A 16,565-nucleotide genomic window follows, 5' to 3' on the forward strand; every position below is an offset into this window, starting at 1 on the left:
CTCTATGGACATTGCTTCTTTGTTTGCAGCTTCCAACCAATTGCGTGTGTGTGCACGGTGGCACTGCAAAGAATAGTTTTTAAACCAAAATAATAACATAATTGACCTTCAGCTGTAGCTTGTCAAAACGTCCTCTGTGTGTGTGTGTGTGTGTGTGTGTGTGTGTGTGTTTGATTGCTTAATGTTTTCAAACTAATGGGTGCGGTGAAAGTTTAGGTAAATAACCCACGGACACTAGAGACGCTTTAACCAAGTTTAATTCTTCCCAAAGGTTCTGGTCAGCTGTAATCAGATAGCAAAACATTTTTTTCCATCACAGTTACATACATCCTACTTAAGACACTCCCTTACTCCATTTCTTATAGTTTTAGCCCAACAGGAAGAAGGTAACCAGATACTAAACACTGATTACTCCCTTAAGGGGAACTGACCTCACTCCTCACATCCTGACCTCAACCCCTCCTTCACCTAATCCACAGATATCCATCTGTCTTCCCTATATCAGCACGTCACTCTCCTCTCCATCAAACACATTCCAAAGCCTTCTGGCTTTCTACAGACTTTCTATTCAAGGCTTCTTCTCTATCATTTATTTAATATCTCAATTTTCAATTGTTAGCTGATTCCAACAGATTACACATGGAACACAATAATGGTGAGATTTATTGAATTGGGATGACCAGTTTTATACCTGCGTGTGATGTTCTGCGCACATCCAAGATACTGTACCTTGAGTTATGTCTGAGCAGAGAGCCGTCTAGTGACACAGTGCTGTGATGAGACGTTGGACCCACTCCTTCGTATGGTTAGTTGATTGTGTCAGTTGTCAAGAAGTATTTATTTACCTATTCCACCATATAGCTTCTAACATGCTGAAAATCGACGCTCAAGAGACCAAGTGTACATATGTGTTTTTAAGTTGATCTTCAGAGATATCATCGACATGTGGGTGAATGATCCAGCCAATCCAGCTTAGCGGTGTGGAGCCCAATACCGTGACTGATTAGTGGAATCCAGCGAGCACCAAACCGTTATACTGTGAAAGAATGTTCATGTCCTGTGATAGTCAATGTGAGATTTGACTAGGTGCAAACAGAACTTCTCTGACCCTTTCACACAAACTGTCATTTTAGTTTGCTCTAATCGCTTGAATGATGATCTGGGCAGCATATTTACCTGTCAGATCAATGATGCTTTAATTTCCTCATTTTCCTAGAGGAACATTTGATCATTGTCTTTAATGTTTGCCAAGGAAACACAATCAGTGTCTGGCTGAATGTTTCAAGCGGCCTTCAAGTCTTCAGGTGAACATTCTATTTAATGAACGTTATTTGTTAGTTTGCTCTCAAAGAAGCTATATTTATTGAACATAAGGCAGAAGAGTGTTTTGTCATTGTGTCTATCACAGGACAGTATCATAAAGGGCCCTCATCTACCTTTCAGGCTGACTTCACTCATCAGTAACACTATGAAGTGTTTTGGCCGACGTCCACTCTTTCCAAAACGCTTGGCGTAAAAACACAAGCCACAAGGCAGGTGTTGGTGTAGGTAGGGGCACGCGCTTCATACATCATGGCCGATTTCATCTCAGACTGAGACACACGTCTATATAAAGGGCTGAAGTAACTGCAGAGGGCAGTTGTTCATTCAGTTGCAGCGGCAGACGTTTTATTGCACATTCACAAGGATATTGTGGCCATAGGAATAAATATGCTTTTGCTGTTCTGTGTATTGGCATTCACCGGGCAAGGACAAGGTAAAGTATGGAACATTCTGTGTGATTTACTGTTGCATGTATTTGGCTTTATCATGTACAGTGAGCTATAGCAGGTTACACTTATTACAGATGCTACTGGTGTGCATTATTTGAGGTGTCTGTGAAAGAACTACATTTAGCATTTGATTGTTTCTTTCTGATGATTTGAGTGTTTCATGAAGCGCTGCAGACAGAGATAGCCATCTCATAGTAGTTGCATACAGACATACTGTAACGGTTTTCTTGAGTCGAAGGAGAGGCGGGCCAAAACGCAGCGTGGTTCTTATTCATGGTTCTTTAATAAAGAAACTATACATGACCAAAACAGCCCTATCTGGTGCAAACACAGAGACAGGAACAATCACCCACAAACCCCAACACCAAACAGGCTACCTAAATATGGTTCCCAATCAGAGACAATGACTAACACCTGCCTCTGATTGAGAACCATATCAGGCCAAACACAGAAACAGACAAACTAGACACACAACATAGAATGCCCACTCCGATCACACCTTGACTAAACAAAACATAGAAACATACAAAGCAAACTATGGTCAAGGTGTGACACATACATAAATATCAAACATACAGACATATCCATCGTAGCTTCCGAGAACAATATCGACGAATACATCGAGACGGTAACTGAGTTTATCAGGAAGTGTATAGGAGATGTTGTATCCACTGTGTATCCACTATTAAAACCTACCCTAACCAGAAACCTTAGATAGATGGCAGCATTCTTTGCAAACTGAAAGTGCCAACCATAGCATTTAACCATGGCAAGGTGACTGAAGGTGACTGAATATGGCAGAATACAAACAGAGTAGTCATTCCCTCCGCAAGGCAATCAAACAGGCGAAAACATCAGTATAGAGACAAAATGGAGTCGCAATTCTACGGCTCAGACACGAGACGTATGTGGCAGAGTCTACAGACAATCACAGACTACAAAAGGAAAAACATCCACGTCGCGGACACCGACATCTTGTTTCCAGACAAGGTGAACACCTTCTATGTCCTCTTTGATGATAATACAGTGCCACTGACGTGACCCGCTACCAAGGACTGTGGGCTCCCCTCTGGCCAACGTAAGACATTTGAACGTGTTAACCCTTGCAAGGCTGCTGGCCCAGACGGCATCCCTAGCCGCGTCCTCAGTGCATGCGCAGACCAGCTGGCATATTAAATCAGCTGGCACATATTCAATCTCTCCCTATCCCAGTCTGCTGTCCCTACATGCTTCAAGATGGCCACCATTGTTCCTCTAACCACTAGGCTACCCTACCGCGGCAGGGTAGCCTAGTGGTTAGAGCGTTGGACTAGTAACCGGAAGGTTGCGAGTTCAAACCCCCGAGCTGACCAGGTACAAATCTGTCGTTCTGCCCCTGAACAGGCAGTTAACCCACTGTTCCCAGGCCGTCATTGAAAATAAGAATTTGTTCTTAACTGACTTGCCTGGTTAAATAAAGGTAAAATAAAAAAAATAAAATAAAAACCCAAGAAGACAAAGGTAACTGAACTAAATGACTATTGCCCCGTAGCATTCACTTCAGTCATCATGAAGTGCTTTGCGAGACTAGTCAAGGGCCATATCACCTCCACCTTACCTATCACCCTAGACCCACTTCAATTTTCTTACCGCCCCAATAGGACAACAGACGATGCAATCGCCATCACACTGCCCTATCCCATCTGGACAAGAGGAATACCTATGTAAGAACGCTGTTCACTGACTATAGCTCAGCATTCAACACCATAGTACCCTCCAAGCTCATCATTAAGCTCGAGGCCCTGGGTCTGAACCCCTCCCTGTGCAAATGGGTACTGGCCTTCCTGACGAGCCACCCCCAGGTGGTGAACGTAGGAGAAAACCCCTCCACTGATCCTCAACACTGGGGCCCCACAAGGGTGGTTGCTCAGACCTCTCCTGTAGTCCCTATTCACCCATGACTGCGTGGCCAATCACGCTTCCAACTCAATCATCAAGCTTACAGACGACACAACAGTAGTAGGCTTGATTACCAACAACCACGAGACAGTCTACAGTGAGGAGGTGAGGGCGCAAAGAAACAAAGGAGATGATCGTGGACTTCAGGAAACAGCAGAGGGAGCACCCCACTATCCACATTGACGGGACTGCAGTGGAGAAGGTGGAAAGTTCCTCTGCGTACTTATCACTGACAAACTGAAATGGTCAACCCACATAGACAGTGTGGTTAAGAAGGCGCAACGGTGCCTCTTCAACTTCAGGTGGCTGAAGAAATTTGGCTTGTCAACTAAAACCCTCACAAACTTTTACAGATGTACAATTGAGAGCATCCTGTCAGGCTGCATCCCCACCTGTTACGGCAACTGCACCGCCCACAACTGCAGGGCTCTCCAGAGGGTGGTGTGTTCTGCACAACGCATCACCAGGGGCAAACTACCTGCCCTCCAGGACACCTACAGCACCTGTCAGGAAGCCAAAAAGATAACCATGGACAACAACCACCCAAGCCACTGCCTGTTCACCCCGCTATCATCCAGAAGGCGAGGTCAGTACAGGCGCATCAAAGCTGTTAAACAGCCATCACTAGCGCAGAGAGGCTGCTGACTAAATATACAGACTTAAATCAATGGCTACTTTAATAAATGGAACACTAGTCACTTTAATAGTTTACATATCTTGCATTACTCATCTCATATGTATATACTGTATTCTGTACCATTCCACTGTATCTTGGTCTATGCCGTGCTGACATTGCTCGTCCATTGGAGTCATTAAAACTCATTTTTCAACCACTCCACAAATTTCTTGTTAACAAATTATAGTTTTGGCAAGTCGGTTAGGACATCTACTTTGTGCATGACAAGTCATTTTTCCAACAATTGTTTACAGACAGATTATTTCACTTATAATTCACTGTATCATAATTCCAGTGTGTCAGAAGTTTACATACACTAAATTGACTGTGCCTTTAAACAGCTTGGATAATTCCAGAAATTGATATCATGGCTTTAGAAGCTTCTGATAGGCTAATTGACATCAATTGAGTCAATTGGAGGTGTACCCGTGGATGTATTTCAAGGCCTACCTTCAAACTCAGTGCCTCTTTGCTTGACATCATGAGAAAATCAAAAGAAATCAGCCAAGACCTCAGAAAAAAAATGGTTGACCTCCGCAAGTCTGGTTCATCCTTGGGAGCGATTTCCAAACGCCTGAAGGTACCACGTTCATCTGTACAAACAATAGTATGCAAGTATAAACACCATGGGACCACGCAGCAGTCATTACCACTCAGGAAGGAGACGCGTTCTGTCTCCTAGAGATGAACGTACTTTGGTGCGAAAAGCGCAAATCAATCCCAGAACAACAGCAAAGGACCTTGTGAGATGCTGGAGGAATGTATCAAATGTATCTACAGTATATCCACAGTAAAACGAGTCCAATATTGACATATCCTGAAAGGCCGCTCAGCGAGGTAGAAGCCACTGCTCCAAAACCGCCATAAAAAAGCCAGCCTACGGTTTGCAACTGCACATGAGGACAAAGATCGTACTTTTTGGAGAAATGTCCTGTGGTCTGATGAAACAAAAACAGAACTGTTTGGCCATAATGACCATCGTTATGTTTGGAGAAAAAAGGGGGAGGCTTGCAAGCATAAGAACACCATCCCAACCGTGAAGGACGGGGGTGGTAGCAACATGTTGTGGGGGTGCTTTGCTGCAGGAGGGACTGGTGCACTTCAAAAAATAGATGGCATCATGATGAGGGAAATTATGTGGATATATTGAAGCAACATCTCAAGACATCAGTCAGGAAGTTAAAGCTTGGTCGCAAATGGGTCTTCCAAGTGGACAATGACCCCAAGAAAACTTCCAAAGTTGTGGCAAAATGGCTTAAGGACAACAAAGTCAAGGTATTGGAGTGGCTGTCACAAAGCCCTGACGTCAATGAAAATGTGTGGCTAGAACTGAAAAAGCATGTACGAACGAGGATGCCTACAAACCTTACTCAGTTACACCAGCTCTGTCAGGAGGAATGGGCCAAAATTCATCCAACTTACTGTGGGAAGCTTGTGGAAGGCTACCTGAAATGTTTGACCCAAGTTAAACTATTTAAAGACAATCCTACCCAAATACTAATTGAGTGTATTTAAACTTCTGACCCACTGGGAATGTGATGAAAGAAATAAATGCTGAAATAAATCATTCTCTCTACTATTATTCTGACATTTCACATTCTTAAAATAATGTGTTGATCCTGACTGACCTAAGACAGGTCATTTTTACTAGGATTAAATGTCAGGAATTGTGAAAAACTGAGTTTAAATGTATTTGGCTAAGGTGTATGTAAACTTCCGACTTCAACTGTCTCTTATTTGACCTCATTTGCACTCACTGTATATAGACTTTTTTTCTTTTTTTTTCTACTGTATTATTGACAGAATGTTTTGTTCATTCCATGTGTAACTCTGTGTTGTTGTATGTGTCGAACTGCTATGCTTTATCTTGGCCAGGTCGCAGTTGCAAATGAGAACTTGTTCTCAACTAGCTTACCTGGTTAAATAAAGGTTAAATAAAAAAAATTAAAAATATCCATCATACAGACTCATCATTCATTGAAAAATATCCATCATACTTACTGTACATATCCATTCTGATTAACCTCTCTCTCATCCTCTCTTCCAAGGGATTCTCGAAACTGATATACAACGTTCAGGTGTCAGTGAAGCTACAGGTAATGTGTAGGACCCAGGGAGAGTTGGAGACCTGATCAACCCCCCCAGACACCATGACAGACTGTGTGACTGTAAGGGTAAGTGATTAGGAAGTCATTGCTATTTGTCCATTATGTATATTTTAAGTGTATACAGTAGTTTGTGTTTAAAAAAATAAATATATTACAATCTTAGCTTGCTTGTCAGTCTGTTTCTTACAACCCATGATAGTAATGTTTTTGAATGGCAATTAGTTAGCAGAAACTGCATGGTACTCAGGCTACTACAGCAGTTTACTTTGTGTCACTCAGGGAGGAGGAGAGAGGGTTTGAGTGGAGGCTGCCTCTGCCAGGAGTCTGCCAAATCCTACAGCAAGCCCAGGAAGGCCTGTGAGCAGCCTTATGTTTCTGTAACACTAGCAGCAGTACATTGAAGAGTTACTACAATACTTGTTACAGTGGACTCTCTCAAAGTCACCAATCGGTGTATCTCTCTCCCATCCCATCCTCTCTGACCTATGCACAATCCAGGTGTGGCAATGTGCCTAAAGAAAGGATTTAAGAATCAGTGGAAATGCCAGAAGATCATGGAAAGAGTAGAGAGGTCAAAGGGTGACCACGGCAAAAACTTAATGAGTATCCCAATTTAAAGAGTTGACCTTTAATAACTACTTTATAAACCTTGTAACAATGTTTTGTAATCTCATATTGCTCGCTCACCCTGACTAGTTTTTTAAATAAAAATATATTATATAATTATACTCCTTGAAATACATGTTTTTATAACAAGTTTCACTATGTGTGTGGATTGATTTCCAATGTATTATTTTATCATTGTATCATTAGATTTCATATATCCTTTAGTGTTTTTTGTGCCACTCTAAATCTCTCTGTTGCTACTTCATTAAATTCACATTTCTTCTTGCACATAAAGAAATCCCCCAACATTGCACCATTCAGTAGGACAGGTGTGAAAAGACAAAACTTAATTTAAGACAATAATTAATGAAGAGGAAGTATAAACATAAGACACGTGCACAAGCTTTCATCTCCTCCGATGATTTACAATCCTATACATTAAATATGTTACATAAACACCAGTTAAACGTATTATTGTTTTAAAACGTTTTACCTTTAAGGTATTTATAAGTTGAATAAACCTGAATTTGTACTTGAACTATAGAGGTTAGATACATGATCAAACACAGAAAGGGACTCAGTGAATGGACTCCAGGGCAACAGTCACAGTCACAAGGGCAGTGAATATCTAAGAACTTTTATTTAGAATCAGAAATAGGCAGCACAACTGAGCAGCGAATCTTTGCGCCTTCAATTACCATGTGGAAGACGAATATCAGTTTATAGAGATGATTGACATAAAAACAAACTGTTGAGGTGGGTTCTATTCTATGGGGATAGGCCCCTCCCTTCTGACCTCTTGTTGACTCTCTCCTCACAATCTAAAAGCATTGGAAAAGAGCTAAGCACACTAAACTCAGCCCTATGATGGTACGATTGGGCAATTACAATATTGACAATACCACTTATTTCTATCCAGTCCTTTTTCAGATCAGTGAGGGGAGTCAGTGAGGGTAGAGGGAAGGGAGTGATTGGCTCCCAGCCAGCAGACATGCAGTGTGGTAGTCTCAGTGGTTGATCAGAGGCAGAGAGAGAGCTGCAAGGCCCATCAACATCAGACCAAGTCTGGACTGGAATGGAGGGGCAGGCGAGTGGCCTGAGAGAGAAAGAAGAATGGGAGAGAACGGAGACAAAGAGGTTGGGAGAGGAGGGGGACAAAGAGAATGGGAGAGGAGGAGACAAAGAGAATGGGAGAGGAGGGGGATATGTAAACTTCCGACTTCAATTGTATATACAGTGCCTTGCGAAAGTATTCGGCCCCCTTGAACTTTGCGACCCTTTGCCACATTTCAGGCTTCAAACATAAAGATATAAAACTGTATTTTTTTGTGAAGAATCAACAACAAGTGGGACACAATCATGAAGTGGAACGACATTTATTGGATATTTCAAACTTTTTTAACAAATCAAAAACTGAAAAATTGGGCGTGCAAAATTTTTCAGCCCCCTTAAGTTAATACTTTGTAGCGCCACCTTTTGCTGCGATTACAGCTGTAAGTCACTTGGGGTATGTCTCTATCAGTTTTGCACATCGAGAGACTGAATTTTGTTCCCATTCCTCCTTGCAGTACAGCTCGAGCTCAGTGAGGTTGGATGGAGAGCATTTGTGAACAGCAGTTTTCAGTTCTTTCCACAGATTCTCGATTGGATTCAGGTCTGGACTTTGACTTGGCCATTCTAACACCTGGATATGTTTATTTTTGAACCATTCCATTGTAGATTTTGCTTTATGTTTTGGATCATTGTCTTGTTGGAAGACAAATCTCCGTCCCAGTCTCAGGTCTTTTGCAGACTCCATCAGGTGTTCTTCCAGAATGGTCCTGTATTTGGCTCCATCCATCTTCCCATCAATTTTAACCATCTTCCCTGTCCCTGCTGAAGAAAAGCAGGCCCAAACCATGATGCTGCCACCACCATGTTTGACAGTGGGGATGGTGTGTTCAGGGTGATGAGCTGTGTTGCTTTTACGCCAAACATAACGTCTTGCATTGTTGCCAAAAAGTTCAATTTTGGTTTCATCTGACCAGAGCACCTTCTTCCACATGTTTGATGTGTCTCCCAGGTGGCTTGTGGCAAACTTTAAATGACACTTTTTATGGATATCTTTAAGAAATGGCTTTCTTCTTGCCACTCTTCCATAAAGGCCAGATTTGTGCAATATACGACTGATTGTTGTCCTATGGACAGAGTCTCCCACCTCAGCTGTAGATCTCTGCAGTTCTTCCATTTCAATATTATCGCTTGCACAGTGCTCCTTGGGATGTTTAAAGCTTGGGAAATCTTTTTGTATCCAAATCCGGCTTTAAACTTCTTCACAACAGTATCTCTGACCTGCCTGGTGTGTTCCTTGTTCTTCATGATGCTCTCTGCGCTTTTAACGGACCTCTGAGACTATCACAGTGCAGGTGCATTTATACGGAGACTTGATTACACACAGGTGGATTGTATTTATCATCATTAGTCATTTAGGTCAACATTGGATCATTCAGAGATCCTCACTGAACTTCTGGAGAGAGTTTGCTGCACTGAAAGTAAAGGGGCTGAATAATTTTGCACGCCCAATTTTTCAGTTTTTGATTTGTTAAAAAAGTTTGAAATATCCAATAAATATTGTTCCACTTCATGATTGTGTCCAACTTGTTGTTGATTCTTCACAAAAAATACAGTTTTATATCTTTATGTTTGAAGCCTGAAATGTGGCAAAAGGTCGCAAAGTTCAAGGGGGCCGAATACTTTCGCAAGGCACTGTATCTTCTCAATTCCTGTCTGTACCCACCAGTTCAAAACATTTCTGTATTGCATTTCCATAATGCATGAAAATAATCCTTGCACAAACACGTACACAAGCTAGAACCAAATTAAATTCAACATAATAAAAACAACTTGGTGACATTTAATTACTCATTATATCCCACCTAGGTCTTACTACAACAACCCACCCACTTACCAGTGACATCCAGACTAATGTTCTTGGACATTGAGATGTTAGTTAGAGAGTTCTTGGCCACACAGGTGTAAATCCCTGCATTTTTCAAGGAGACACCTACAGCCATCAAAGGACCAGTCGCGGTCAATGGTTGGTTGTTGTATTTCCACCGGTACTCGCTGGTTGGCCGGGAGTCGGCTGAGCACTTCAGACTGACAGGGATTACTGAGCCAATCACCACTAAGCCTGGGCCAGAGACGTTCACACTCAAAGGGCCATCTACAGAGAGAGGTTCAGAGAAGTGGGGTCATAATAGGGAAAAGTCTAAACGGAATCCTTGGGACATCCAACTCTGACATCACCCCATTGAAGGTAAAATGTAAAATGGTTAAGGTAAGGGTTAAGGTCAGTGTTAGGTAAGAGTTATGGTTAAGGTTAGGGTTTAGGGTAGGGACATCCCAAAGATCCCAGATAGCACTAACCATCATAATAGTGGTGGGTTTCTGATTTTCTACATTATATAACATCAAATGCTTATCTTTAAAATATTTTACCAACAGATTAAAACACCAGTACTTACAGTTCACCAATAGCTGGTATTTAGGGCTGGTGTGTGGGCGAAGGAGGTTGGTGGCGACGCACTGATAGTTTCCATCGTTAGACACCTTGACTGGACTGAAGTGCAAAGAGTTGTTAGAGATGGTGATGTCAGAGTTCAAGGTGTTGTTCAGGACCAGAGGCAGGTTGTCCTTCATCCAGTAGATGGTGTCATAGCGCCCGGTGACATCACAGGTCAGGGTTAGGTTGTCAGATGATATCGGCGTTTTGTTTCGTTTCACCATCACCGACTTTATAGCCTCTGGGGAAGAGGAAGTGTATTGCTTTATGTACAGTATCAAGATTTGTCATTTGATCAAATGTTTAGTTCCAGCAACGCAATAGTTGGATATATAAAACATGTGTATATATATATATATATATATATCATACAAATGGTTGTGCGATCTGATGGATTGTAAATTACTGTTTTATAATACTGTTTCATATATTTCCTGTTTTATATCATTATATCCTCTTAGTATGAGTTTTTATATATTTAGAGATTGAAAGTAGTGTTAGGTTCAAACTCTGATTGAGAATAATTGTATTATTTAGTGGACTGCAGTGGACAGTAGGAATGTGTACTCTCAAGGCCTCTCCTGACTGATGAGAAGTACTGTGATATGCACGGAGGAGCACAGATAAATCCTGGCTGATGGAAAAGTACATCTTTGTGGAAGGAGGGAGTGAGAGCTCAAGGTATAAGTGGACACTGCACACTACTGAGCAAGAAAATAAACTCAACGTTCAACAACTTCAACAATTATACTGAGTTACAGTTCATAAAAGGTAATCAGTCAATTGAAAAACATTCATTCGGCCCTAATCTATGGATTTCACATGACTGTCCAGGGGTGCAGCCATGGGTGACCTTGAGGAGACATAGGCCCACCCACTGGGGAGCCAGGCCCAGCCAATCAGAATGAGTTTTTCAACACAACATTACAGACAGAAATACTCCTCAGTTTCAATAGTTTTCCAGGTGGCTAGTCTCAGACAATCCCGCAGGTGAACAAGCTGGATGTGAAGGTCCTGGGCTGGCATAGTTAGACTTGTTCTGTGGTTGTGAGGCCAGTTGGACGTACTGAAAAATTCTCTAAAATGACATTGGAGGCGGCTTATGGTAGGGAAACAGCTCTGGTGGACATTCCTGCAGTCAGCATGCCAATTGCACGCTCTCTCAAAACATGAGACATCTGTGGCATTGTGTTTTGTGACAAAACGGCACATTTTAGAGTGGCCTTTTATTGACCCGAGCACAAGGTGCAACTGTGTAATGATCATTCTGTTTAATCAGCTTCTTGATATATCACACCTGTCAGGTGGATGGATTATCTTGGCAATGAAGAACTGCTCACTAACATGGATGTAAACAAATGTGTGCACAACATTTGAGAGAAATAAACTTTTTGTGCATAAAGACAATTTATGGGAATCTGTAGTCTGATTTACCAATGACGGTGAGCATCTTGGAGACAGTGCTGTTTCTGCCAGTGGCGTTGTTGAAGGCCACACAAGTATACTCCCCATGACTGGCTAAGGTCAGTGGGCCCGTCTCATACTCTGAGCCTGTTGCCACCCGGGAGCCATTGAAGAACCAGCTGAACTGGCTGAGAGGCTGAGAGGAGGCTGAGCAGTTGAAGGTCACTCTTTGTTCTGTTTCGGCAATGGGTGCACCAGCTATCACAGGTTGCTTGGGTCCATCTGTGAAAATCAGACAACATCGAAATATTCAACTACAACTACCTTATTGTTGATTATTAACTTCATATAATGTCATCACAGTTATTACCTCTATCTTTGACAAGAACACATCCCCATTATTACTTACAATTCACTAGGAGTGTGTAGCGGGTGCTAGTTCTGTTGCTTATACTATTTCTGGCCATACACTGATATTCTCCATAGGAAGAATACTGGACAGGGTTGAAGGTCAGTGTTCTGTTGTCGAAAGAGACGTGGGTTCTGTTATCCAGATGCACTAACGTGAGGTTCTTCCACCAGTGAATGGAGCTAGGATCACCAACGATATTGCAAGTCATTGTAAAGGAGTCACCCTCTATCGCCTGGTTTCCACCGGTGCTTATGGACACTGAGGTTATTGGCGCTGAGAACAAAGTGAAACTGTTTCAATGGTTGCAGTAGGTTTAATGGTTGCAGAGGGATTTTTTGTTCTCAAGAAAGTAGACCAAACGAATCAATTAAAGGATTACGGTTAGACCAAGTCTCACCAACAATAGTGAGCATCTTGGAGACAGTGCTGTTTCTGCAAGTGATGTTGTTGAAGGCCACACAGGTGTATTTCCCATGACTGGCTAAGGTCAGTGGGCCAGTCTCATACTTTGAGCCAGTTGCCACCTGGGAGCCATTGAAGAACCAGCTGAACTGGCTGAGAGGCTGAGAGGAAGCTGAGCAGTTGAAGGTCACGCTGTGTCCTGTTTCTCCTAATGCTGGTCCTGTTATTATTGGCATCTCCGGTCCATCTATGATTCAAAAGACAATGAGGTTAGACCAGTTGTGTCAAATTAATTCCGTGAAGGCCCTAGTGTCTGCTGGTTTTTGTTTTTTCCTTTCATTTGAGACACAGAAAACCAGGTTTGGGGAGTTCCTTACTAGTAAGGGACCTTAATAAATCAAGCAAGTTCAAGGGAGGATCGAAACCCGCTGACACCCAGCCTTCTGTGGAATGAGTTTGACACATGTGAGTTAAACCCAACATCTGTCATTGGCCAGAAGGTCAAACGTCATCAACAAATGTCAGATGGTATAAGAGGTGGGATCCAAACCATCACGTTGACTTTACTACAATATGCATAAAGGAAGTTCAAAAAGATTCCACCTCAGGCCATGGGGTCAAAGTTGAACTTGTTAATAACTACTCACAGTTGACGATCAGTCTGTATTCTGGGCTGGTCATGTTGCTGAGGGGGTTGGAGGCAGAACACTGATAGTCTCCATTGTCAGAATGCTGTAATGAGTTGAATGTCAGTGTATTGTTGTTCATAGAGAAGTCTGTTCTGTTGTCAACATACAGAGGCCAGCCGTTTTTCATCCACTGAATGAAGTAAACCGTTCCAGCGGTGCCACAGGTCAGAGAGAATCTCTCCTTCAGGATTGGCTGGGCTCCAATTACTTTCACCATGGTCACGGTCACTGTTGCTGTGGAAGCATATCAAAGGTTTTTTTCAGCACTTTTATCTCAACTTCCATTTTATTATACTGTAGGTTCAGCAGCACGTATACTGTATCTGAAATCAAATGTACACAAAGTTAAAAAAACTTTTAGTCACTTGATTTTAAGTAGCAGTTACTGACTCACCAACAATAGTGAGCATCTTGGAGACAGTGCTGTTTCTGCAAGTGATGTTGTTGAAGGCCACACAGGTGTATTCCCCATGACTGGCTAAGGTCAGTGGGCCCGTCTCATACACTGAGCCAGTCGCCACCTGGGATCCATTGAAGAACCAGCTGAACTGGCTGAGAGGCTGAGAGGAGGCAGAGCAGTTGAAGGTCACGCTGTGTCCTGTTTCTCCTAATGCTGGTCCTGTTATTATAGGCTTCTCCGGTCCATCTATGATACAATAGACAATCAGTTAGACCAGGGGTGTCAAGTTCACTCCAAGGAGGAACTAGTGTCTGCTGGTTTTTGTTTTTTCCTTTCAATTGAGACCGAGACAGCCAGATTTGGGGAGTTCCTTACTAATAAGGGACGTTAATATGTAAATCAAGTTCAGGTCAGGTTTGAAAAACCAGCTGACACCCAGCCTTCTGTGGAATGAGTTTGACACATGTGCGTGTTAAGGGAATTTTTATCAATGATGACTAATTACAGTGCCTTGCGAAAGTATTCGGCCCCCTTGAACTTTGCGACCTTTTGCCACATTTCAGGCTTCAAACATAAAGATATAAAACTGTATTTTTTTTTGAAGAATCAACAACAAGTGGGACACAATCATGAAGTGGAACGACATTTATTGGATATTTCAATTTTTTTTAACAAATCAAAAACTGAAAAATTGGGCGTGCAAAATTATTCAGCCCCTTTACTTTCAGTGCAGCAAACTCTCTCCAGAAGTTCAGTGAGGATCTCTGAATGATCCAATGTTGACCTAAATGACTAATGATGATAAATACAATCCACCTGTGTGTAATCAAGTCTCCGTATAAATGCACCTGCACTGTGATAGTCTCAGAGGTCCGTTAAAAGCGCAGAGAGCATCATGAAGAACAAGGAACACACCAGGCAGGTCCGAGATACTGTTGTGAAGAAGTTTAAAGCCGGATTTGGATACAAAAAGATTTCCCAAGCTTTAAACATCCCAAGGAGCACTGTGCAAGCGATAATATTGAAATGGAAGGAGTATCAGACCACTGCAAATCTACCAAGACCTGGCCGTCCCTCTAAACTTTCAGCTCATACAAGGAGAAGACTGATCAGAGATGCAGCCAAGAGGCCCATGATCACTCTGGATGAACTGCAGAGATCTACAGCTGAGGTGGGAGACTCTGTCCATAGGACAACAATCAGTCGTATATTGCACAAATCTGGCCTTTATGGAAGAGTGGCAAGAAGAAAGCCATTTCTTAAAGATATCCATAAAAAGTGTTGTTTAAAGTTTGCCACAAGCCACCTGGGAGACACACCAAACATGTGGAAGAAGGTGCTCTGGTCAGATGAAACCAAAATTGAACTTTTTGGCAACAATGCAAAATGTTATGTTTGGCGTAAAAGCAACACAGCTGAACACACCATACCCACTGTCAAACATGGTGGTGGCAGCATCATGGTTTGGGCCTGCTTTTCTTCAGCAGGGACAGGGAAGATGGTTAAAATTGATGGGAAGATGGATGGAGCCAAATACAGGACCATTCTGGAAGAAAACCTGATGGAGTCTGCAAAAGACCTGAGACTGGGACGGAGATTTGTCTTCCAACAAGACAATGATCCAAAACATAAAGCAAAATCTACAATGGAATGGTTCAAAAATAAACATATCCAGGTGTTAGAATGGCCAAGTCAAAGTCCAGACCTGAATCCAATCGAGAATCTGTGGAAAGAACTGAAAACTGCTGTTCACAAATGCTCTCCATCCAACCTCACTGAGCTCGAGCTGTTTTGCAAGGAGGAATGGGGAAAAAATTATATACTATATACTATATTAAATATATATTTTGGGGTTATTATAGGCATCTCCGGTCCATCTATGATTCAAAAGACAATCAGTTAGACCAGTTGTGTCAAATTAATTCCATGGAGGCCCTAGTTTCTGCTGGTTTTTGTTTTTTCCTTTCATTTGAGACACAGAAAACCAGGTTTGGGGAGTTCCTTACTAGTAAGGGACCTTAATAAATCAAGCAAGTTCAAGGGAGGATCGAAACCCGCTGACACCCAGCCTTCTGTGGAATTAGTTTGACACATGTGAGTTAAACCCAACATCTGTCATTGGCCAGAAGGTCAAACGTCATCAACAAATGTCAGATGGTATAAGAGGTGGGATCCAAACCATCACGTTGACTTTACTACAATATTAAAAAAGGAAATTCAAAAAGATTCCACCTCAGGCCATGGGGTCAAATTTAAACTTGTTAATAACAACTCACAGTTGACGATCAGTCTGTATTCTGGGCTGGTCATGTTGCTGAGGGGGTTGGAGGCAGAACACTGATAGTCTCCATTGTCAGAATGCTGGACAGAGTTGAATGTCAGTGTATTGTTGTTCATAGAGAAGTCTGTTCTGTTGTCAGCATACAGAGGCCAGCCGTTCCTCATCCACTGAATGGAGTAAACCGTTCCAGCGGTGCCACAGGTCAGAGAGAATCTCTTGTTCAGTATTGGCTGGGCTCCAATTACTTTCACCATGGTCATGGTCACTGTTGCTGTGGAAGCATATCAAAGGGATTTTTCAGCACTTTTATCTCAACTTCCATTTTATTATACT

General features: G+C 42.3%; 1 protein-coding gene across 1 annotated transcript; it reads right to left on the reverse strand.

Moving 5' to 3' along the window:
* Positions 1 to 7,785: 7,785 nt before the first annotated feature.
* Positions 7,786 to 16,493, reverse strand: LOC118938339 (carcinoembryonic antigen-related cell adhesion molecule 5-like). Its single transcript, XM_036941772.1, has 9 exons — positions 16,228 to 16,493; positions 13,946 to 14,197; positions 13,510 to 13,785; positions 12,858 to 13,109; positions 12,458 to 12,733; positions 12,079 to 12,330; positions 10,607 to 10,885; positions 10,048 to 10,305; positions 7,786 to 8,196 (listed from the first exon to the last, which is right to left on the reverse strand). The coding sequence occupies exons 1-9, from the start codon at positions 16,490 to 16,492 to the stop codon at positions 8,108 to 8,110; spliced, it is 2,199 nt and encodes a 732-aa protein (XP_036797667.1). The 5' UTR covers position 16,493; the 3' UTR covers positions 7,786 to 8,107.
* Between the last annotated feature and the right edge of the window lie 72 nt (positions 16,494 to 16,565).

The sequence above is a fragment of the Oncorhynchus mykiss genome, chromosome 2 (assembly GCF_013265735.2).
Source record: "Oncorhynchus mykiss isolate Arlee chromosome 2, USDA_OmykA_1.1, whole genome shotgun sequence".
In the NCBI taxonomy this organism is placed as follows: Eukaryota; Metazoa; Chordata; class Actinopteri; order Salmoniformes; family Salmonidae; genus Oncorhynchus; species Oncorhynchus mykiss.

What these genes read in the sequence shown, in the direction of transcription:
- LOC118938339 (XM_036941772.1), bottom strand. Translation starts at nt 16,492, where the DNA reads ATGACCATGGTGAAAGTAATTGGAGCCCAGCCAATACTGAACAAGAGA. An exon ending in ATACAGACTGATCGTCAACT is followed by an intron (nt 14,198 to 16,227) that starts GTGAGTTGTTAT and finishes ATTGTATCATAG; the next exon opens with ATGGACCGGAGAAGCCTATA. An exon ending in CAAGATGCTCACCGTCATTG is followed by an intron (nt 10,886 to 12,078) that starts GTAAATCAGACT and finishes CCTCTTCCCCAG; the next exon opens with AGGCTATAAAGTCGGTGATG.